Source organism: Eurytemora carolleeae, unplaced genomic scaffold (assembly GCF_000591075.1).
Source record: "Eurytemora carolleeae unplaced genomic scaffold, Eaff_2.0 scaffold165, whole genome shotgun sequence".
Lineage (NCBI taxonomy): Eukaryota > Metazoa > Arthropoda > Copepoda > Calanoida > Temoridae > Eurytemora > Eurytemora carolleeae.
Genome location: NW_019396076.1, coordinates 346,996 through 372,011, shown reverse-complemented (window position 1 = coordinate 372,011; position 25,016 = coordinate 346,996). Strand labels below are relative to the sequence as shown.

The 25,016-nt window shown below is 32.3% G+C and overlaps 2 protein-coding genes across 2 annotated transcripts; one reads left to right on the top strand and one right to left on the bottom strand.

Annotated features, from left to right (window-relative positions):
* The first annotated feature begins 247 nt into the window (after positions 1-247).
* On the top strand, positions 248-24,363 carry LOC111714489 (uncharacterized). Its single transcript, XM_023489615.1, has 13 exons — positions 248-466; positions 1,818-1,886; positions 2,159-2,203; positions 2,586-3,015; positions 3,488-3,529; positions 3,634-3,710; positions 17,866-17,975; positions 18,878-20,338; positions 20,408-20,479; positions 20,572-20,679; positions 21,069-21,136; positions 22,043-22,091; positions 23,414-24,363. The coding sequence occupies exons 1-13, from the start codon at positions 325-327 to the stop codon at positions 23,531-23,533; spliced, it is 2,793 nt and encodes a 930-aa protein (XP_023345383.1). The 5' UTR covers positions 248-324; the 3' UTR covers positions 23,534-24,363.
* LOC111714435 (uncharacterized) lies at positions 4,732-15,961 on the bottom strand. The gene is made up of 15 exons (XM_023489541.1): positions 15,858-15,961; positions 15,393-15,450; positions 14,786-14,853; positions 13,910-13,967; positions 12,853-13,000; positions 12,212-12,346; positions 11,566-11,687; positions 10,762-10,815; positions 10,390-10,480; positions 8,486-8,677; positions 8,218-8,379; positions 7,320-7,447; positions 5,888-5,971; positions 5,601-5,698; positions 4,732-4,890 (listed from the first exon to the last, which is right to left on the bottom strand). Exons 1-15 carry the CDS (start codon positions 15,911-15,913, stop codon positions 4,788-4,790), a joined length of 1,557 nt encoding a protein of 518 aa, XP_023345309.1. The 5' UTR covers positions 15,914-15,961; the 3' UTR covers positions 4,732-4,787.
* Positions 24,364-25,016: the final 653 nt, after the last annotated feature.

Genomic DNA, 25,016 nt, shown 5'->3' with positions numbered 1-25,016 from the left:
CTGGTACCGGTACAGCCGGGGAAGTTCTTTTCAAGAGAGAAAAACGACGATGTCTTCCTAATTGTCAATAAGATTAAGGTTTAAAGGGTACCGTTGTCAATTGGATATTCGACTCTTCAACATGGAGGTTCACTTAAAATTAGACATTCCACATGAATTGAATTTAAGACAATTAGAAATACCTATAATTGATTATATCTTGATTCATAAAATTGATTTGTGATATTAAAAATAGATTTTGGTCAAAATGCAGTAGAACCCCCTGGAAACTGATTCAAAGGGAGGGGGAAGGGCAGAGCCCCTATCGCCCATCCCTTTACTTTAATGGGGAGGAGCTGTAGACATGTTCAGCAATCAATTCAAATGTTTAGATGTGTTCAGTATTGGTACAATGGCTGTGGAGGAACAATGAACATGTTCAGCAATCAGTTCAAATGTATCCAAACCTGTCCACAAAGTGACCCAGGTATAGCAGCAGCAGTTGTGGGTTCCTATAAAATTTTAATACAGTGAAAAACTGTAGAATAGGAAAACGACTCAAGCTTTGATTTTAAATGGTCCAATGAACATTAAACAAGATAGATTGCGCATAAGACGACATTTTTCAACTTACTAGCTACAAATGTACAGAGATGTTTTAAATATATTCCATTAACTTATAGATTACCTTGGTTGGTTGGTTGTGTATATTGGCTGTACTTATCTCATTGAGTACTGAGGAGAACAAGCATTATTTAATCTGGAGATTAAGAAAAAGAGTGGATCAAGCATTAATCCCGATATCCACCATTCAAAAGTTCCCAGCTCTGGTTGTATTTTTAAGAAAAACGGTACATGAAAACAGTATTTAAAATACAAAGCAGGCGCCGTAATGGTTAATCCTGGCCTTACTTAAATCCAGAAACCACCCTTGCCCGGTATGGGCAAATTAAAAATATTTCAGAACTTAAATTAAATATATGACATTTAATTTATATTGAATTCAATATGCTAAACAAAGAAGAAATCATTATAGTGATAATATAATCATGAAATCCATTAAAACACCAAACCCCCCTGCTTGTCGTTGAAGTACACTTTGACCAGGGAATAAGAATAAAGGGATGGCGCTGGTCTGGCATGAGAAAGCCAGGTGCACAGCTTTGCAGACAGGTTCCTTATCACACACACACACTTTTTTTGGTACAGACACACAACATCATTACAGTCAAGGACAGTGCAGAAAAATGTCGTCAATTTTAATTAAGCTTGAATTTAACGAGTAGTTTATTGTAAACTTTAATCAAATTATATTCTTTTCTTTGCATGAAAATTTGGCTTACAGTGTTGACTAAAATATATAAAAAATATAATACATATATGTTGAACTTATTTTTAAGTAAACAATTAACAATAAACAAATGTACTTGCCTAGACTGTACAAATATAACGAGATTCTTCTGTACTGTATACACTGACAGTACAACTTTCGGTTCCTTATGACACACGCACCCTCTTTTGGTACAGAAACAAACACTTGACGTTTCCGCCCCCTGACTGTGAACACTAGAAGTGAGAGTTCACGGACTGTACAATTATTAGTGATTTTGCGTACATAAGCTATCTATGTTTATTTATTTATCTTTGACATTAAACAATAAACACAGCAACTGATCTGCGTACATACACCAATTTCAGCTATTGAATTTCCAGCTATTGGTAAAACTATTTGCTAATTAACATCATTAAAAACGTGCACATTAGATTACTTAAATGACGTCTTCATACTGCACAGTTTCATGGATCTAAATTTCATAAATTTCAAATTGTATTTCTAGAGATATTAGAGATCTATGTTCCCTCTGATGTTGCCATTGAAAATCTACTTGAGAAGGATCAGCTGCTAGGGAAAATAGAAAGATTTTGAAAATTATTATTTTAAAAGTAATAACTGAACAAATAGCTTATATTTCTACAAACCAAACCAGTTACATATTTCAAACTGTAAGTCTATGAAATCTGTTAGATCAAATAATCTAAGCTTGAAATAACAAAAACTGATGATATTGCAAAGATATAGAAATTAGAAAATTTGAGTTTGTGGCAAAGACTCAATTCATTTGAAAGATCGTATTTTTTTAAATCAAAATCTTGATATATGTCATTATTTATATCAAAGACTTGCCTATAGAGGATAAAACTTTTAGAAGAAAACTTTTACTTGGTAATATTAACTTATTAACTTATTAACTTATTAACTTATTAACTTATTAACTTATTAACTTATTAACTTATTAACTTATTAACTATTAACTTATTAACTTATTAACTTATTAACTTATTAACTTATTAACTTATTAACTTATTAACTTATTAACTTATTAACGTATTAACTTATAACAACAGCAATCATTACAATAATATAAGATTCACTAAATCAAATAAATGTGGATTGTTTTTTTTAAAATCTTAATTCTCACAAATATTTTTTGAGCTATTTTTTAAGTAATTCATATTTTCAAAGAGGTCTTATAAAAAATGAAGTTTAGAAATTACTTATTTATCTTTAGGTTGTAAGTTTATCACGACACCTGATTTATCTGTAGGTTGTATGTTTATCACGACACCTGATTTATCTCTAGGTTGTATGTTCACCTCAACATCTGATTTGTCTCTAGGTTGCATGTTTACCCTGACACCTGATTTATCTCTAGGTTGTATGTTTACCCTGACACCTGATTTATCTCTAGGTTGTATGTTTACCCTGACACCTGATTTATCTGTAGGTTGTATGTTTATCACGACACCTGAAGGTGTAGGTTGTATGTTTATCACGACACCTGATTTATCTCTAGGTTGTATGTTCACCTCAACATCTGATTTGTCTCTAGGTTGCATGTTTACCCTGACACCTGATTTATCTCTAGGTTGTATGTTTACCCTGACACCTGATTTATCTGTAGGTTGTATGTTTACCCCGACACCTGAAGGTTTGGTTTCCCTGAACCCAGACTCAAGTTCTACTCCAAACCAAAGGTGAAGTTTAAATAAAAATAAAAAAGTTAAGGTTTAATGTTAGAACATTTATAAACGCTCTCATAGTTTCCCTTCAAAAGTTGAAAAGGATGTCGACTTGTGATTCAAAATGTTCACGTTCTCGGGCAGAGTTACATTAGTATTTTGCCAATTACTTCTTTTTAACCAAAGATTGAACCAAGTACGGGATAGTTCTAATATTTACATTACTGTGACTCACATTCTATATTATATCTTCATTTTAATCATATTTTTATTCTTTATTATATCTTCATTTTAATCATATTTTTATTCTATATTATATCTTCATTTTAATCATATTTTTATTCTATATTATATCTTCATTTTAATCATATTTTTATTCTATATTATATCTTCATTTTAATCATATTATTATTCTATATTATATCTTCATTTTAATCATATTTTTATTCTATATTATATCTTCATTTTAATCATATTTTTATTTCAGTTTGATAATTGAAACCATAGCTGTCGGTAAAATGATTATCAGGTTCTTATTTTCTATTTAAAACAAATTTTACAAATAAAATAAACTGGATAAACAGGTCACTTTTGGAACCTCTGAATGGACTGTTTTAGTATATTTATGTTCAGACTTACAGACGAAGTTTTGGGTTTGACAAAAGCAGATTTGAAGGCAGCGGAGAGGTCACACAAAGTGGCAGAAATGAGTAAGTATTTTTCAAAGTTGTTACAAATACATACAAAATAAAGATTTTGAAGGTTAACCATGAACCTTTTTTGTGGTAACTGGAATATATTGATGATTGGATTCAAACATTTAGCCTTAAAGGGACAGTAAAGGAAAAATGAAAGGGGGTATAGGCTGAAAGCTGATCACTTTAGCTCTTGATCGCGACCCATGAAAGTTTTATCTGATGTTACTATCTCGAGAAATTGATATACAACTGTGTTAAAATTATACGAAAGTTCATATATGTAAAATTTAGAAAATCTGAAACTTAAATCACGTGACCAGAACTATCACCAATGGCAGAGCAGTATACTGATCACGTGTCTCTGCCTGTATCACGTGACCACTTTACTGCACTGTCATTGGTGGATTTTCTGGTCAAGCAATTCGGACGTGTAAATAATATTATGAATTAAATCTATTAAAAATAGAAATAACAAATATAAAATTAGAATTGGAGTAAACCTAAGTAATAATTAGCTTTCTCGGGGATATTATCGTTTTCAGATTGGTTGCTTATTTGCTGAATTTGATCTATTTAAACCCACTACTTTTATACAAAATTGTATATATATTAATTTTCGTATAAATTTGACACAGTTGTAAATCAATTTCTCGAGATAGGAACATCAGATAAAACTTTCATGGGTCGCGATCGAGAGCTAAAGTGATTAGCTTTCAGTCTATACCCCCTTTCATTTTTCCTTTACTGTCCCTTTAAAAATGTATGCTTAAACATTATAAAATATGGCAGGAACATTTTTAAATTCTGTTATTAATGAAAAATCTAAAAACTAAAATATAAAGCACTTGAAAATGTTGATTCCTTCTTATTTACTTCAAGTATATTGTACTATGTGTCCCCGCAAAATGTCGATTTGTGACGAAGGTACAAATTTCAAAGTAGAAATAAACCACCTTAATTTGTGTTTTTACTTCAAACAAAAATTTTGATTTCGTCATAATGAAAGGATTTTTTCCCAAAATAAAATCGTGAAGAAGTTGTGATGTATTATTTATTATTGAAACTGTATGTAGACTGTAGAGTAAAGATCTAGTTTCCATATAAAGGTTTCCTCTGAGCTTGATTTGAACTCTTTTTAACACGAAGAATATTTCCGTCAAAATGCCCCTCTTTGAACACAGATTTATTGTTCCTAAATTAAAAATATATATTTTTACAAAATCAAATTAATTCGTTTCGCTGGATATTTTTAAGGAGGTGTAAAGTCCAATTACAAAAATATTGTAAAGGGTGTCACAATAAACATGGACTGAGGTTAATGTGGTGTATTAAGAAAATGGTGTTATATAAACTTTCCAAAATGTGGTGGAGTTTTTTCCATTACAAAGGAATTGAGTCTTTGCCACAAACTCAAATTTGTTAATCCATATATTTTTGGAACCTAATGGAGTAAACCTTTGATATTTCAAACTTAGATTATTTGATCTGATAGAATTTCTAGTTTGAAATGTCTAACACTTACGAAATTTGATTGCAAAGATATAGGAATTAGAAAATCTGAGTTTGTGACGTAGAATCAATTCCTTTTTATTGAATTCAATTGATTAAAATTCGTAAAAAAAACTGGCAATTTCTTTGTCCATTTTTTATTGTACAAAATAGCAGACTGCGTCATTATACTCTGCTTATCTGTTTGTCTGTTTGTTTGTAACTGATAAACGTCGGTCCCTCTTTTTTGAAGGCCTCACTTGATCCCAGAAAAAGTGTATGGGTGGAGAAAAAGTTTATGGGTGGTAAGAATTGAAAAAAATTGCCAATTAAAGACAAATCAAAAATCCGTTGCATTAAAGAGTTTCTTCGCCGATGTAAACAAAAAAATGAAATTAAAAAATTTGCATTTACCTGTCTGGATAATAAAGTCCTGACGCATTATCGTAAAGTCCTCCGTCAGCGAATGCGTAAACACCAACACCAGTCATTTTCCCATCAAGAAACTCTCCCTAAATATTTTAACCTTAATAATATTATGTTTCCCTACCTAATAATAGTTTCCTTGATAATAGTTTCCCTACCTGATAATAGTTTCCCTACCTGATAATAGTTTCCCTACCTAATAATAATAGTTTCCCTACCTGATAATAGTTTCCCGACCTGATAATAGTTTCCCTTCCTGATAACAGTTTCCCTACCTGATAATAATGGTTTTCACTCCAGGTAAATTTTCCGTATCCCTGGAATTTTCCAGCACAAAATGCTCCGGTGTAAACCCAACCCTGATAATTCATATATTTTCCTGTTCATTATAAAAAATGTAATAAAAAATGGATTACCATGAAATGCAACAAAAACAAACATTTAACCTGGATATTTATTGTATTTAACTCATAGCTTTTAATCTACACCTGATCATAAGAGACAGAATCCCGTGATCTATACCTGATCATAAGAGACAGAATCCCGTGATCTACACCTGATCATAAGAGACAGAATACCGTGATCTATACCTGATCATAAGAGACAGAATCCCGTGATCTACACCTGATCATAAGAGACAGAATCCCGTGATCTATACCTGATCATAAGAGACAGAATACCGTGATCTACACCTGATCATAAGAGACAGAATCCCGTGATCTACACCTGATCATAAGAGACAGAATCCCGTGATCTACACCTTATCATAAGAGACAGAATACCGTGATCTTCACCTTATCATAAGAGACAGATACCCGTGATCTACACCTGATCTTAAGAGACAGAATCCCGTTATCTACACCTGATCATAAGAGACAGAATACCGTGATCTACACTGGCAATAAGATACAGAATCCCGTCTGCAACTCTAATTGAAAATGAGTTGTAGACACAAACTCTAACTTTATAATCTTTTGCAACCCTATGCAGCCATTTTATATTTCTAAATATAATTTCTGTGAGAACGAAAAATCTAATTTTGATAGATCAAAGGTTTACACCATCAGGTTGCAAAAATATAGGGAATAGCGTGTGGTAATAACTCATTTCTATAGAATGGTGGAATGAAACAGAATAATATATTTTAATAATTTTAACAAGAAAGTGCGAACTGTTATATGGGTCACACATGTTAATTTTATATAAGATCATGTTTCTAATTGATTAAAATATACAAATGTAAGGATGCCGTTTTGTGTGACCTCACATGACCCCGGGAATGGTTTATGGCTTTGTGGTCAAGATGGAAAAGGTTTCCCTTCAAAAATCTGAATCTTTAACAATTTAGAAAATTCAATATAAAGGAAAAGGAATTGAGTCTTTGTCACAGACCAAAATTTTTCAATTTCAATATCTTTGCAAGTTGCAACCTTTTATATTTCAAACTTAGATTATTTGATCTAACAGAATTTATAGATTTAAATAATTGAGGTCTACAACATTGGGTTGCAAGGATATAGGGATTAGAAAATCAGAGTTTGTGGCAAAGACTCAATATCTTTTCTGAATTATGTTTTTGATTGATTGAAAATTCAAGAACAAATATTTTGAAGTAAAAGAAATAATAAAAAGAAGAAAGATGGCCGCGAAGCTTCCTAGAAGCCTAATAAGATAAAATAAAAGTTAAATACAAGAAATATGAATTTCCTGAGGGAATGTTAGAACCCCCTGACCACTCGGTAATCCACTAATAAAGTTTCCTTGATATTTCCTACCACAAGCCCAGATATAGCTTCCGGTTCCGTTATAACTTCCGGATGCTGTAGAGAAATCTCCTAAATAAACCAGGAGTTTATAAGACGTTCACTCTATTCCTAAACTGGTTTTTTACTGTTCCTACTAAGCAATGCCCCTCACTAAATTCATATCATATACCCCCGCCCCCTAATTCTTGAAAATCCGCGATTTTTTTCTTAAAATCCGCAAAAATTTTTTCTTCTTTGTTTTAAAATGTAAACAAAAAGAACATGTTCACTATTTAAATAGAAGATGGGCGCGAAGCGCCCTAAAAGCCTAGTATCTTATGTTTAGATATTTAGTTTTATGTCAAACGATCCCAATAATCTACCAATTGGGTTCGCAGTGAAAAATATGGAAACTTAAACCACTTTTCATTTATCAACAACAATTTTTAAAATAATCTGTTTACTTGCCACAAACTCTCATTATCTAATCCTAAATGTGAATATTGTATGACATTAGGCTGCAAAGATAAGGATTAGAACATTTGAATTTTCGGCAACCATGGCAAGTAATAGATTACTTGGCATAAAATTTGACATGAAGCTTTGCTAATGGAAACTTTTAAGACTTTTAATACACTATCGTGGACACCCAGCTTTGTCTTTAATCTAAAGTTTCTCTATGAAAATCAACAACACTCAGCTCAGGAATTGGAAACTAACTTAAGAACATTTCCGTGTCAATTTTGACAAAGGACTTCTTTATTATGATCGGACACACAAACAAACAAACAAACAGAGATTACCAAGTTTTATATTTAGAGATGTTTATAAAATAAATACAATATAGACATTAGTCTGACCTGAATATGTATAACCTAGAGAAGTATTGTATACTCCGGTTTTCCTAGATCCGTCCACATAATCTCCGTCAAAATATTCCCAATCTGTCTCCGGGATCATTACATAGTTCCTACCGGAGCCACTCTTCCGGCCACTATTAAATACTCCGGTATACTCCCCACCTAGTACGGAGTAGGGTTTAAATTCGGAAATTTTTTTAGGTTGATGTTTATCGTTTTAATATTTAATTTTTGTCAGATCGAAAATATCGTATAAATTTATTTTTACCTTTAGAGTACATGTACTTTCCCTCGCCATTTTTCTTCTCTAGAGTCCATTGACCAGTGTAGATATCACCATTAGAGTAGAACATTGTTCCTTCTCCTTCCTTGGCGTCTCCCTTCCACTCTCCAGCATAGTAGGATCCGTCCTTCCAGTATAGGGTTCCGTGTCCTTCCCTTACTCCGTATTTCATCTCTCCTGATTCAAACCAACATTGAGATAAGTCTCATTAAAGGGACTGTAAGCGTAATTCAAGTGACACTCCATGCAAAGATGGCAATGCCTGATTTAGAACGCTATACCTTAACAGAGCTTTCTCTGATTCAATATAAATTAGATATCAATGCTTTTGTTTGTTTAAACTGTTTATTTTCATTTGCGGCTTCCCTTCAAAAGTAACCTGTGCATTTCTTGCTTATTAGAAGCAATGGAGAAATTATCAGAATTAGACACCATTCTAGTCAGGAAAACGACGGTATCTTCCACATTATTGATCAGATTAAGGTTTCAGGGGTACCGTTGTGAATAGAGCATTGCTATCTTTGCACGGAGGTTCACTTGACATTACGCACACAGTCCATTTAACTACATATCTAGAGGAAACGTGTTAATGGGGTTTCTAACCTTAATTTAAGATTTATTGAAAAGTTAGATTTTCGTTGAGAAGGTCAGGGAAGGAAGTTGGAGGAATTAGAGTAATTTTGAATTTTGACAACCTTTCGGTCAGAATACTGTTGGTTCATTTTCTCTGGATTGGTTTATTTCAAATATCTTCTCAGAGTCAGATACAGATACAGATACAGATACAGGCACAGATACAGATACAGATACAAATTTAAATTAAAATTAAATTAAAAATGATTGAAATGATTCTCGTCTACGGTTTTTCTTTTGATCATAAATACCGATAAAGATATGAAAGTGTAACCTTGTATACATGGGTGTCCAACGAAACATGATAGTTTGTGAATAGTTTAGAATGTCTTCTTCCATAATTTGTTATGATGTTTGATATCAAAGACAATGATAGAAATATTATAATGGGAGTCATATTAAATAAAATTTATTTCAAAGTAAAATATACTTGAGCAAAAGATTTTTTTAATGAAATAAATTGAAAAAACCCTTTAATATTCAATACAGGATATGGAAGGCGACATTTAAAAATATTTACCAACTGTCATGCTTCGTGGGAAAATATGCATTGGATTTCTTTTGCAGAGATACATCAGTTGTAATACAGAGTTACCCACAAAGGATGAAACTATACTGACTGTACTGTACTGTACTGTACTGTACTGTACTGGGTTGTCTTCCTTAAATATTGAAATGCTTTATTAAATAATTTAAAACAGGAAGCAGCTGATTTTGGCCTGTTGGGAAACAAATTCCGTATAGTCGTCTCATCCTTTGTCGGTAACCCTGTAGTTTCAATACAAAATCCTTTCTAGAATTTCTAATCAAAGGATGAAACGAAGATATTAATCAATCACTAGCTAAAGTGAATTTAAAAAAATCGATTAACAACGATTTTTGACGAAAAAAGTATACCCTGAGTTTCCTAAAGAAATGTCACCCAATTTTGTCCAGCTGTTTGGCCAGCTATAGCTGGCATATAAATATACATGTAGTTAAGTTTATTATATAGAACTAGCTTGGGATCCCAGCGCTGCCAAGGTTACTAAAAGTTACTCCCGCCGTTTTCCCGCACTTGAACGATTTTACCGGGAAACTGAACTTTCGCTATTAAAGTCGACCCACTCAACTTAGAATCCCAAAAATAAACTAAGAACATTCCCGTGGGTCTCCCGAGTTCCCCAATCAAAATTTGAGGCAAATCCGTCCAGGGGTTCCCGAGTTATGATCGGACAAACAGAGATTACAACTTTGTATATATAGTATGACTGTACCTTTAAACTCCTCCCTATTAAGAACATCCTCTGGTTTGTAACTGAGAATCCCCCAACCATTAGGATATGTATACTCTACATCTTCTTCAATCTTGACCAAATAGAGTGTCAAGTACAATAGAGGGCAACAGAAAAATCGGCCAATTATTCACGACGTCACAAGTGTCAAATGTAAAAAGAAAGACGACATTTTATCCAACTAGTTGATATGATTTCCAAGATTCAGCTTAGATAAATATTGTCTTTGTAGAAACGCGTAAAATTTCAGATTTCCCAAAAACTAAAAAATAGAAAGACAACTCAAGTTCCATGAAGTACTGAGAGTGTTTGCATTCTGCGTTGCCATTTATTGTACTTGATGATTTATTTAACCTTGACAGCAGTCTCTCCTTTCCACACTCCTACATTCACCTCAAGGTCATCAGCCTGCATAACCAACAAATCATATAGAGGTCAGTAAGACAAATAAAGTGGAGGTCAGTAGGACAAATTAAGTGGAGGTCAGTAGAACAAATTAAGTGGAGGTCAGTAGAACAAATTAAGTGGAGGACAGTAGGACAAATTAAGTGGAGGTCAGTAGGACAATGGACTAGTGAACTAGCGGATTAGTGGACTAGTGGATTAGTGAACTACTGGATAAGTGAACAAGTGGATTAGTGAACTAGTGGATTAGTTAACTAGTGGATTAGTGAACTAGTGGATTAGTCAATTAGTGGTTTAGTGAACTAGTGGATTAAGGAACTAATGGATTAGTAATCTAGTGGATTAGTGATCTAGTGAATTAGTGAAGTACTGGATTAGTGAAACCGTGGAATAGTGAACAAGTAGATTAGTGGATTGGTGGATTAGTGAACTAGTGGACTAGTGGATTGGTGAACTATAGAATTAGTGGAATAGTGGATTAGTAAACTAGTGGACTAGTGGACAAGTGAAATAGTAAATTGTTGACCTAGTGAATTAGTGGAATAGTAGATTAGCGGCTTTTTAACTAGTGGATTAGTAAACTATAAGTGGATCAATGGACTAAAAGATTAGTGGATTAGTGAACTAGCGGATTGTTGAACTAGTGGAAGAGTGGATTAGTGGACTAGTGGATTAGTAGAATAATGAACTAGCGGATTACATTTTATTTCATTAAAGAAAAATGATTTTATTATAAAATTTTGTTTCTCTTACCAAGCAAGGAGGTCTGTAAACTAAGACGTCTATTACAGAATCTGCCCTTGGTTGAACTTTATATCTGTAAGGAGGGCAGATAGAGTCTCCTTCAAGGTTTTTATGGAACTCACAAACAGAACCTGGAGAAGACATCTTTTTTAAATTTTAAATAATTAAAGATTGTATATAATTATGAAAGTTAACAAATTTTTTTACTTACAAGATTTTTTTCTTTGTTTGTCTTTACTTCTTTTGTTGACTAAAATATTACTCTAAAGGACTTAACTAGAGAAATCCCTTTATCAAAAATTACTGGGTAGAATTCACTTAATGACTAAACTAGGTGATTTTTTTCCAGTTCAATAATCAATTGTCACATTGAGAAATGGAGTCTTTGCCACAAACTCTGATTTTCTAATCGCTATATGTTTGCAACCCAAGATTGCAAAGATCTAAGGATTAGAATAATTGAGTTTGTGGCAAAGCAAAGTTTTTCTTGTATTTCAAAATACCTGAGTTAGGACAAGCACATTGTGCTATTTTCAAATACCTGAGTTAGGACTAGCACATTGTCCTATTTTCAAATACCTGAGTTAGGACAAGGGCATCGTCCTGTTTTCAAATACCTGATTTAGGACAAGGACATTGTCCTATTTTCAAATACCTGAGTTAGGACAAGGACATTGTCTGGCACATTCTTCAGCGACACCCTGGCACTGTGCTTCACAGCTGTTACTGTAGGTTTTCCCATCTAGTCCACACACTGGGTCATAGTTAGCTGGGCATACACAGTCTACATCTGTATTAGAAATACAATTCATTAGCATTCACTATAAAGGTATAAAGGTATAAAGGTATAAAGGTATAAAGGTATAAAGGTATAAAGGTATAAAGGTATAAAGGTATAAAGGTATAAAGGTATAAAAGGTATAAAGGTATAAAGGTATAAATAAAGGTATAAAGGTATAAAGGTATAAAGGTATAAAGGTATAAAGGTATAAAGGTATAAAGGTATAAAGGTATAAAGGTATAAAGGTATAAAGGTATAAAGGTATAAAAGTTTAAATGGGAAAATTTTCTTGACAAAACATAGTAAACGTACCATAAATTATTTTTTTAATATTATGTAAAACAATTTATTTTTTATGTAAATTAAGATAAACAAATCATATCGGAATCTTGTAAAATATTCGCGTTCAAAACACCTCTCTCCAATTTTTAAATTATAGATTATATGACCCCCCCCCCCTTTATCTTATTTTATTTTATCCAGTTGGCCTAAACCTGTGGTGTAATGAACCTAACCTGCTAATGGGTTGATGAAATTATATCCAGTGCATTTAGTTGTGCATTCATAAGCTGATTTAAAATGTTTCCAATATTGATCAAATACAACACCCTCAACACATCCTCGAACCTTCTCACAGGTATCAGTCGAAGCTGCTCGACAATTCTAAAAAAATATGAAAAAATAAAAAATAAATATGAAAAAATAAAAAATAAATATGAAAAGATATGAAAAGATATTTAAAGATATTTAAAGATATGAAAAATATGAAAAAATATGAAAAATTATGAAAAAGTATAAAAATAAATATGAAACAATTTGGAATTGAGTCTTTGCCACAAACTCAAATGTTCTAATCCCTATTTAATATTTATTATCACTTAAGATATTTCAAACTTAAACTATTTGGAATTGAGTCTTTGCCACAAACTCAAATGTTCTAATCCCTATTTAATATTTATTATCACTTAAGATATTTCAAACTTAAACTATTTGATCTAGCAGAATTGATAGTTTGGCTAATCTATATAACAAAACAAGACATTCGTATATATATATATATGTTCCGTATAGCCGCCCAAACGGCTGGACTGATTGGGCTGACATTTTTTGTGGACACTCATGTATGGCCAGGGGGTGTTATAGACACAAAAAATTCGAAATTTTTTTTCAAATTTTTTTCTTTCAAAATGTTTTAGTTTTTTCTTCAATTTTTTTTTCACAGGCAACGCCAGACCCTTCAGCTAGTTTTAAATATTTTCAAATACACACAGATATTTAAATAATGATTTTAAAATTATTGTAGCACTGAAATTCATCTGGTATTACACATTTTTGATTAATTATTTTTTTTTGTTCAAATTGGAAATTACTTTTCGCAGATTTTAAAGATTTTGGCAAATATGCACATTTATAAATTCTAATAGATGCACGCCAGATGTAGATAAAAGCTTTCCTTCCCTCTCTCTATAAAAAGATATTTCTATCCGGAAGGAAAGGATGGAACAAGTTGTAGAATTATATACCTTAAAATAGTTGTTGATAGATTTTTCATATTAAGATTTTTCTCATTACCTGGCAAATTGAACAAAATTGACCACTCCATCCTTCGGCACATTTACAACTACCGAACCTGAATTACCAAAAATTATAAAATAGGTTTCTTTTTGCAAGAATAGGTTTCTTTTATTTAAAAAAAAGGTTTATTTTACTTAAAAGAAGGTTTCTTTTACTTAAAAGAAGGTTCCTTTTACTTAAAAGAAGGTTTCCTTTTACTTAAAAGTAAGGTACTTTTATCAAGGATGTAATGCAAGGAATGTTAATTGCGGTCGTGTATACTCTGCGTACATATTGAAACCAGTTCTCTTTGGGCGGAATTCGTAAACAAGAATAGATGCATCAGTGTTCGTTCAGTATCCGAGGAGGTTAAAAGCATTACATTTGATAATTTTGATAATTCACATAATAGTTTCCTATGACCAGAATATTTCATTGATTTTTTTATGTAAACGATGGATCCCTTGTCAGGCTGTAACATCCGTCTTGTGTTTACATTACCGCCCAGAGACAGTACACTGCAGTACAAAAGTTGCGTACACTTCTGAAATAACTTTCCTTGCATTACATCCTTGACTTTTATTTTAAAAAAGGTTTCTTTTATTTAAAAAAATGTAATTATTCAAAAAACTAGAAAACTTTGCAAGTCCACCATGTTGTAAATTTCAAGTGACCCTGTAATTAAAGAGGGTCGGGCCCGATTCAAATTTTCTTTTTATCCGATTTTTATCAATCGTCGTTTTCTTGCTTGTCAAGTGTTTAATACTTCCTGCATATTTTTTTCTGAAGCAAAAATACAAATGATTGATATATCCTGCATTTTTATATTGATCAGACAAAAATGCGAGGTGAATCGGAAAATCACGTGACAGAATCTAAAAACTAAAAACTTACAAACAATTTCCGTTTCCTGAACATACTTCTAACCCACCAGCTGGTATACATAAGTCAGAGGATATACCCTGAATATTCAAATATTTTTTGATATTTTCATTTTTTAGCAAAACATAATACACAGCAAAAGGACAACCTGTTTTCACTTAAAACTGAACCTCTCAGACTGATAACAATAATTTCTGTAAGATTTGTGTTTTTTTTCAAAGTTTTTTATTTAATCAAGTGACAACTACCAAAGTGACAACTACCAAAGTGACAACTACCAAAGTGACAACTACCAAAGTGACAACTACCAAATTGACAACTACCAAAGTGGTAGCTTCCCAAATGTGAAATTTCTGAAACGGCAACTTCTCAAAGGTTAGGTTAGCCATACTGAGGTACTGCTACAATAGGTATAGGGGACGAGCGCTGCGGCTATGATGAGATAGGGGCCGAGCACTGCAGCTAGGACAGACTTGGGAAGTTGCTGTTTTGGAAATTACCTGGGAAAGTACCTAACATTCATTTATCTACCTATTCACAATTTATAAAAATCTACACTATTCCACTTCATTTACAAAAAAAAATGTTGATTGATGTTAAGATTCTTTTTCGTGCTCACCTTCGGAGTTCCAAAAATGTCTCCAACTATTTCTTGATCTAGATCTCCATAACATAAACTGAACACGCCAAAAATTCATTTTGGGATTAGAAAAAAAGTCATGATTTTCCATTTTCTATAAATTATTCCAAAAAAAAGGATACATTTTTGGAAAAATAATGAGCTCAAAGTTTTGATAATTTTTCTTATGAAAGATACTTTTTACTCTTTAAGTACTTTAATTTTTATAATCCTAATTTAATGAAATTATACGATCTTTAAGACAGGAATTGAGTCTTTGTCACAAACTCCCATTTTCTAACTGTGAATTCTGTAAAATCGAACAATCCTATTGTGAAATATTAAAGGTTTACATCATCAAGTTGCAAATATATAGGAATTAAAATTTTTGTTTGTGACAAAGACTTTGGATTAGAAAGTTATAGTTTAATGCAAGTAATCTCCGGGTTTGAATGTTTGAATTTCCTAGGTCGGATGAAAGGTTGGATAAAAGCAAGTGTAAGGATAGTAAACTGTATCATGGTCTAGGATAAACTATAGTCCTCTCTAGTTCATCTTACAGATGTATTTATCTCAGTTTAGCGCAGAAACTGAAGACATGTGCCGGATTCATATTAATCCTTTTCATTTACAGACTTATTCTTGTTTTGAGTCAAGCCTAGGGAAATAATTTCTAACAAACAAAGTCCAAATTATAAACTTTTTTACGTCAACAAGGGAATTATAATAAAATTTTAATGCAATGATTTTTTTAATGTTTTATAAATTCAGATTTTTTCTCTTTTTAAAAGTACAAGAAGTTGCAGCACATTACAGAAGTGTATTAGAGTAAAGAACTTTAAACTCTAATTTTTAAATCTTTGCAATCTAATGACATAAACCTTTATTTTAATTAAACAGAATTCATAGTTTCAAATGCGCAGTGTGTCGAAGGTTTGCACGATTTAAGCCTATACCCCCTTTTTTTTTCGCGAACACTCCCTTTCATGAGAATATCTATGAATGAAATCTTATTTCTTATTCTAGGTCTGAAAGCATTAGTGAATGATAAAACACTAGCTGTAGTACCTGGCGTTGTCCTGGTTTATAATATTAATAAAACACTAGCTGTAGTACCTGGCGTTGTCCTGGTTTATAATATTAATAAAACACTAGATGTAGTACCTGGCGTTGTCCTGGTTTATAATATTAATAAAACACTAGCTGTAGTACCTGGCGTTGTCCTGGTTTATAATATTAATAAAACACTAGATGTAGTACCTGGCGTTGTCCTGGTTTATAATATTAATAAAACACTAGCTGTAGTACCTGGCGTTGTCCTGGTTTATAATATTAATAAAACACTAGCTGTAGTACCTGGCGTTGCCCTGGTTTATAATATTATTCATACATACTTATTCCCGTGCTCAAGGAATTTAAAAAAATTTCAAAAAGATTTTGTGATCTCAGGAGTCACAAATTTTAGTCTAGATATAAAAACATATACAGGGTGTCCCGCGAAACATGACAGTTGGTGAATAGTTTAAAATGTCTTCTTCCATAATTTGATAAGTTGATTGATACTAAAGAGACTAATAACATTTTTTGTGTGACAGTTATATTATAGTAAAATTAATTTCACAGTAAACTATATGAGCTAAACATTTTTTTAAAGAAATAAATGGCAGAAAGTCTTTAATATCTTATACAGTATGTGGAAGAAAACTTTCAAAACTATTCACCAACTGTGATGTTTCGTGAGACACCGTGTATCTATATATAATCAATTTATTCAATGAAAAAATATATGAAAAACATATATATGTATATATGTATGTAAAAGTATCTATATATAAAGTTGTAATCTCTGTTTGTCTGTTCGTTTGTTTGTCCGATCATTAACAAAAAATGATCACCTTTAAAAACTTAATGATATTTTAAGTAAGCCCCCAAAAATTATAAAATAGGTTTCTTTTTGCAAGAATAGGTTTCTTTTATTTAAAAAAAAGGTTTATTTTACTTAAAAGAAGGTTCCTTTTACTTAAAAGAAGGTTTCCTTTTACTTAAAAGTAAGGTACTTTTATCAAGGATGTAATGCAAGGAATGTTATCGTCTAAATTATAAATTTCTAATTTTACATCATACGAAATTCCAGGCACAAAGGAATTGAGTCTCTGTTACAAATTCAGTTTTTGTAAAACCTATATCTTTGCAACCTTATGATGTAAACCTTTGATATTTCTAACTTACATTATTTGATCTAACAGAATTCATAGTTTGAAATATTAAAGGACTACAACATTGGGTTGCAACGATATTGAAATAAGAAAATCAGAGTTTGTGGCAAAAGCTCAATTCCTTTATGAAAATAAAAGAGGACATTTTCAAAAATTTTATATTTTTTTAAGGGTGGATTGAACTAAATACCTTTTTATTATGAAATAAATGGATAAATCTTTGGATAAAATAAATTGACCATTTACCATGCTTTTAGGACGATATAAGTTGCAGAGAAGAGAGGACGGAAATACAGAAGCGAGAAAAGAGGATGTGGAACTCAGAGATCAGTTAGAAGAGGACGAACATCCAGGACTCAAAGAGCAGGTAGAAGAGGACGAATATCCAGGACTCAAAGAGCAGGTAGAAGAGGACGAATATCCAGGAGAATCTGGAACCCTACTAAACCTCAAGATTAGATTTTAAAATGCACCTTAATATGGGGAATGGTGGGAAACGAACTGATACAGTATGTATACACAGTACATGGAGAATTCAGAGACGACTGTGCGAATTATTGTCATCCTTTCCTCTTTTATTTAAGAGAGAAAAAGTCCGACCATCTGCATATCTGACCCTGCTGCCTGAACTGGACTTTTTATTCCTTCTGTCAACAGACTAAACTGCTTTTTTAAGAAGCCATTTTTTGACCAAAAATAGCTTTTATCTGCGTTGTCAATATGTATGCAAAGACTTTACATGTATACTTGTTGCGTCCTGTGCATACGTAGGTTTTCTTTCTCATACTATCTTCTGGTTAAGTTTCAAGTTAAAAATGTTTATATTTTAGTTGAGAAATACTTATATTTTTTGTTAAAAAATTGTCGTATTTTTGGTTAAAAATAGTTGTATATTTGGTCCAAAAATAGTTATAATTTTAGTTAAGCATGGTTAAGAAATGGTTATATTATTGGCAAACAAAATTGTTATATTTTTGGTTAAAAAATCGGTTATAATTTTAGGTTAGCTACATTTTTGATTGGTTATATTTGTGGTTGTTATATTCTTGGTCGAAACATAATTATAATTTTGATGGCTATATTTTTTGTCGTTATAAGTTTTGTGGTTATATTATTAGAGTTACATTTTCCCCACTCATCAGTCTTTGTTGGTAACCTTTCATCATGTGAACTTTTGAGCAATAAAAACCAATATAGTGCGAATTGCCCTGAATCTCAATTTACTTAAATATGTAATAATCTTACAATATCATGATTAAGAATCTTTAGAGTAGTTTGAGAAAATTTGAAGAAGTTGGAATAGCTCAGCAAAAGAATGAAGACCCATTTTCTCCAAAAGGGATCGAGGAAGCTTCCTTTTCTAGAGGAAAAGAAGTAGTTTACTCAGCTAATTTTGAAGAGGAGGACGCAATTTCAGCAATAGTTCCAAGTGTGATAAATGAATCAGGAAAAGGTTCTGAAGGGATTGATAACTCAGAACAAGCTCCAAGAGAGATCAATGAATCAGAACTAGTTTCTGAAGGGGTAGATAACTCAGAACTAGTTCCAGGAGGAATCAAAGTATCAAAACTAGTTTCTGAAGGAATGGATAACTTTGCACAAGCTTCAAGAGATATCAATGAGGGAGGGATAGATAACTTAACACTAGCTCCCGGAGAGATCGATGTAGAAGAACTAGTTTCTGAAGGGATGGATAACTCAACACTAGCGCCAAAAGAGATCAATGAAGAAGAACTAGTTTCTGAAGGGGTAGATAACTCAGAACTAGCTCCAAGAGAGATCAATGAATCAGAACTAGTTTTTGAAGGGGTAGATAACTCAGAACTAGCTCCAAGAGAAATCAATGAATCAGAACTAGTTTTTGAAGGGGTAGATAACTCAGCACAAGCTCCAAGAGAGATCAATGAGGAAGAACTAGTTTCTGAAGGGGTAGATAACTCAGAACTAGCTCCAAGAGAGATCAATGAATCAGAACTAGTTTCTAAAGGGGTAGATAACTCAGCACAAGCTCCAAAAGAGATCAATGAAGAAGAAATAGTTTCTGAAGGGGTAAATAACTCAACACTTGCTCCAAGAGAGATCAATGTAGAAGAACTAGTTTCTGAAGGGTTAGATAACTCAACACTAGCTCCAAGAGAGATCAATGAAGAAGAACTAGTTTCTGAAGGGATGGATAACTCAACACTAGCTCCAAGAGAGATCAATGTAGAAGAACTAGTTTCTGAAGGGTTAGATAACTCAACACTAGCTCCAAGTGAGATCAATGAAGAAGAACTAGTTTCTGATGGGTTAGCTAACTCAACACTAGCTCCAAGAGAGATCAATGTAGAAGAACTAGTTTCTGATGGGTTAGCTAACTCAACACTAGCTCCAAGTGAGATCAATGAAAAAGAACTAGTTGCTCAAGGGACCAAGAGCACGACAGTACTGGCTTCTATAAATGTTGATGCTGTTTCTAAAAAGGATAAGTTTAATAAAGTAGGAACTGACGAAACCTCAGAAGAAAACATAGATTTAACAAAAGTAGGAAAAGATCATGCATTTAAAGATATATCAATTGTTGGTGAAGAGGTCAATAATTCACAGTTAACTGAGAAAGGCAAACATGGTGTAGATGAAGAGCCAATTATATCTGAAAGTGATGGAGATGTTCCTTGTGATGTAGATAGAACTTATAAAAACCTGGAGAGCTTTGATTTTCAAGCCCTTACATCTGACGAGGAACAAAAGGTAAGAACTGTTTTGATTGCAATTCTTTTTTGGCGGGAAACTCTTATTTTCTTAATCACAGTTTTTTAGATTTTGCAAGTTCTTGGAAGAAGACATTTAGATTTCATATCATCTTCAAATGTCGTTGCAAATGATTTACAGGTGAGTTTATCACAACATTTGTCGACAGTTGACTCATAAAAATCTTAGGTTAGCTTATTTTTGGATTATATATATTGGATTATATATATCAGAAAAGAGCAAAGACGATATTTATTCCTGAACGCGTGGATCGGTTTGAAAGCTTTATCAAAGGTCGTCCTCATCTCAGCAGGAGAGCTCAACTTTGCAGTACAGTAAAGGTTGGTCAAATTAAGATATGTCAAAAAACTAAAATAAAAAAGAGTATCTAAATCTGAAAATCGAATTTCAAATATAACACAACTGTATAAGGTAACAAGAGATTATAGGGAGTCTCAATCAATATGAAAAATGGACAAAGAGATTATTTTAATAGATTTTAAAATAACTTGGATTTTATTTTGATAAAAGAAATTTGGAGAAATATCTTAATTGATTTTCATGTTTTTTTTAACACCCTGAATTAACATATTGTTTGCTATTGCACTGATTATTGTTGTTTATAATAATGCAACAAATTTCAATATTATATCTTATATTAACAGAAGAAAAAAACAGCTCATAGGGAAATAGAGATAGATAGATAGATAGAAATATTCTTATATTTCAGGGAAACCATTTATTTGAGTATATAACACCAAAACACAACCAAGACCTAACCTCGCTTTGCAACTTGAGGTAAGAAGAAAAAATAATGAAATGAAATCAAAGAAAAGGAATTATTTTACTATTTGCCTAATTAATGGTTAAATAATGATAATTTTGGCTCTGACACATTTACAAGCATAATTCAAACCTAATACGCATTAATGTGTAACTGTAGTACGGTTTATTTTTCATAGAACAATACCCATAACCACATTCGTTTCAATCTGTCACAAGTAGGGTTGTTGATCGTGTTTGTTCGTTTTTAAGGGCTTTTGAGAGCTTTCCACAAAAATCTGATATTTTACAAATTTCAAAATTGACTATTCTAAACATTTGCAAAGTAATTTCAAGAGAAATATCTTGTAAGGTACAGGGTGTCCCACGAAACATGACAATAGGAAGAAGACTTGAAAGTCGTCTTTGTTATTTGAATTTATTTGTGACATTTAGTCTTCTATCTACTTTAACATGTGTGATTCTTGAAACAATTATCACATAATTCTCCTAGCCCTGGCATTTCCAAAAAGTGGTCTGCGTTTTTTGTGCTTTCAATATTACCTGAGATATAAAGAGTTTGGTTCAGATTTCAATTTTGTTATATAAAAGCAAAATTGTCGAAATCTGAACGAAATTCTTCATATCTCGGGCAATATTGAAAGCACAAAAAAGGCAGACCACATTTTGGAAATGGCAGGACAAGGGAAATTTTGTGATTATTATCTCTAGAAATTTACTTCTAAAATTAGGTTGACAAATAAATGCAGCAAATTATATCAAAAATCAAGACGACATTCAAGGCGTCCTGCATACTGTCATGTTTCGTGGGACACCCTGTATATTTAGTGAATTAAAACTATTAAAATGGAAGTAGTATGGAGAAGGAGGAGAAGAGGAGGGATTTAATGAATCCTAAAAACATGCTCGTGCTCGTTACAGGTTAAGCGTACAGCTGAAGAACTGCACAACTATCCTTGAAATTGAAGAGGTATTTTACAGTAGTATAAGTAACTAGAAATAAGTGAAATAGAGAGACCTCCTTAAAGGGACTGTTAGCGTATTTTTAATTGACCCAGTCCATGCAAAGATACCAACGCCCGATTTACAACGGTATCCTTGAAACCTTAATCTGATCAAAAATGTAGAAGATAACTTTCGTTTCAAGGTTCGAAAAGAGTTATTACTGTGAACTTATTTCTTGTTTCCTGTAAGCAAGAAATAAGAAAATCACTTTTGCGGAGAAGCCATAAATGAAAACTAACAGTTTAAAGAAAAAAAAATATATTTCATACAAAGCTGTTATGGTGCCGATGTAAATCAGTTATTGCCATCTTTGCATGGAGGGTTACTTGAAATTACGCTGACAGTCCCTTTAAACCAATTGTGTTTATAGTAACTGCTAAATTCAAAAAGTTATTAGCAATTAAAGAAAAAAATAAATATAGGCTAATAATTTATTAAAAATTGTCATAAAGGGAATAACATATTTTTATATACTTCGACTTTTTATTAAACTTAAACTTCATTACTGTTAAAGCTTCGTTGAGATCACTGTATATATTTTATATATCAATTCAACAATTTATTGAGTAAAAATGTAATTATAGCGATTCATCGAGATATTAGTAGCGATTGAACATATCCTCGTTCGCTTTTTAAACTTTTGATGTCATTTGACTATAAAAAGGTTTATCATAAACCCGAGAAGTTTCACAAACTCAAATTTTCACTAACTCAAATTTTCTACTCCCAAGTCCCAATATCTTTACAACCGTAGATATTTCAAACTTAGATATTTTGGTGTAACAGAATTTTCCGTTTGAAATATCTAAGGTCTGAGATATTGAGATGATAGGTAATGTAATTAGAAAATCAGAGTTTGTGGCAAAGACTCAATTTCTTTTTTATCATTTGCTTTTCTTACGCTATGACAACATTTGACCCTGAGAGAAATATATGCACAAAACGAACGTTTTAAAACGATCGTTTTTCGGTTCGGTTTTCATTTATATTTTCAACTTAGGATAGATATCTAAAATATTGCAAAGTTAAATAAAAACAAAATTTTACAGAAAGCAGTTTTGAAATGAACTGATTTTTTAAAACAAAACTTCAGTCTACAAGTCGTCTAACTATCTCAAATTTTAAAGGCCCAACTTTATGAAAGGTGGTCTGAATCTTAATTCTTAAGTGATAAATTAAAAATCAAAGTTCATATTTTTTCTTAATTTGAGCTATTGGGTATGTATAGATATTTTATTGATCGGAATCATTTATAGACACATAATTATCATGTCTTTTTTAAACTAGGAAGGGATAAAAAGAAAAGTGGAGTTGAAATCTGTACTCGAGATGCCAAAAACGACAATTTGGACTTACTCCGGAGATACAATACTAGAATTCTTAAACCTGGATTCTTGTACTCTATAGTACACTCCGGGGATACAATACTAGAATTCTTAAACCTAGATTCTTGTACTCTATAGTACACTCCGGGGATACAGTACTAGAATTCTTTAACCTGGATTCCTGTACTCTATAATACACTCCGGATATACAGTACTAGGATTCTTAAACCTGGATTCTTGTAATCTATAGTACACTCCGGAGATACAATACTAGAATTCTTAAACCTGGATTCCTGTACACAATAGTACACTCCGGAGATACAGTAATAGGATTCTTAAACCTGGATTCTTGTACTCTATAGTACACTCCGGAGATACAGTACTAGAATTCTTAAACCTGGATTCCTGTACTCTATAGTACACTCCGGAGATACAGTAATAGGATTCTTAAACCTGGATTCTTGTACTCTATAGTACACTCCGGAGATACAGTACTAGAATTCTTAAACCTAGATTCCTGTACTCTACAGTACACTCCGGGGATACAGTACTAGGATTCTTAAACCTGGATTCTTTTACTCTATAGTAAACTCCGGAGATACAATACTAGAATTCTTTAACCTGGATTTCTGTACTCTATAGTACACTCCGGATATACAGTACTAGAATTCTTAAACCTGGATTCCTGTACACAATAGTACACTCCGGAGATACAATACTAGTATTCTTAAACCTGGATTCTTGTACCCTATAGTACACTCCGGAGATACAATACTAGTATTCTGAAACCTGGATTCTTGTACTCTATTGTAGACTCCGGAGATACAATACTAGTATTCTGAAACCTGGATTCTTGTACTCTATAGTACACTCCGGAGATACAATACTAGTATTCTGAAACCTGGATTCTTGTACTCTGTAGACTCCGGAGATACAATACTAGTATTCTGAAACCTGGATTCTTGTACTCTATAGTACACTCCGGGGATACAATACTAGAATTCTTAAACCTGGATTCCTGAACTCCTAGTACACTTCAGAACCTAGCATATTATTTTTACCTTCCTCCCCCATTATTGATGTCATAAAATTTTAATAAATAAATAAATCCATAATTTATATATGTAAAGTTGTAATCTCTGTTTGTTTGTTCGGCCGATCATAACTCAGGAACCTCTTGACCGATTTGCCTCAAAATTTGATTGGGGGAACTCGGGAGACCCACGGGAATGTTCTTAGCTAAGTTTTGAGATTTTGACTTAAATAACGATATATATTTTTCCGGTTAAATCGTTTAAGTTCGGGTAAACGGCGGGAGAAACTTTTAGTAACATGGGCAGCGCTGGGTTCCCAAGCTAGTATATTATATTATGTTTTTCTCTTAGTTTGAATTTTACTAAGAGATACCAGAGTATACAAGGTTATCCCAAGAATAATAAGACTTTATAGACGACTTTAAGAAATTTAAACTGATTGTTTTCTAGCATTCATGATTCAGGATCTGGATAGGTTCATTTTTAACGTGAAATCAGTAAAATATTGGGTATAAAACCTAGTTTTACACT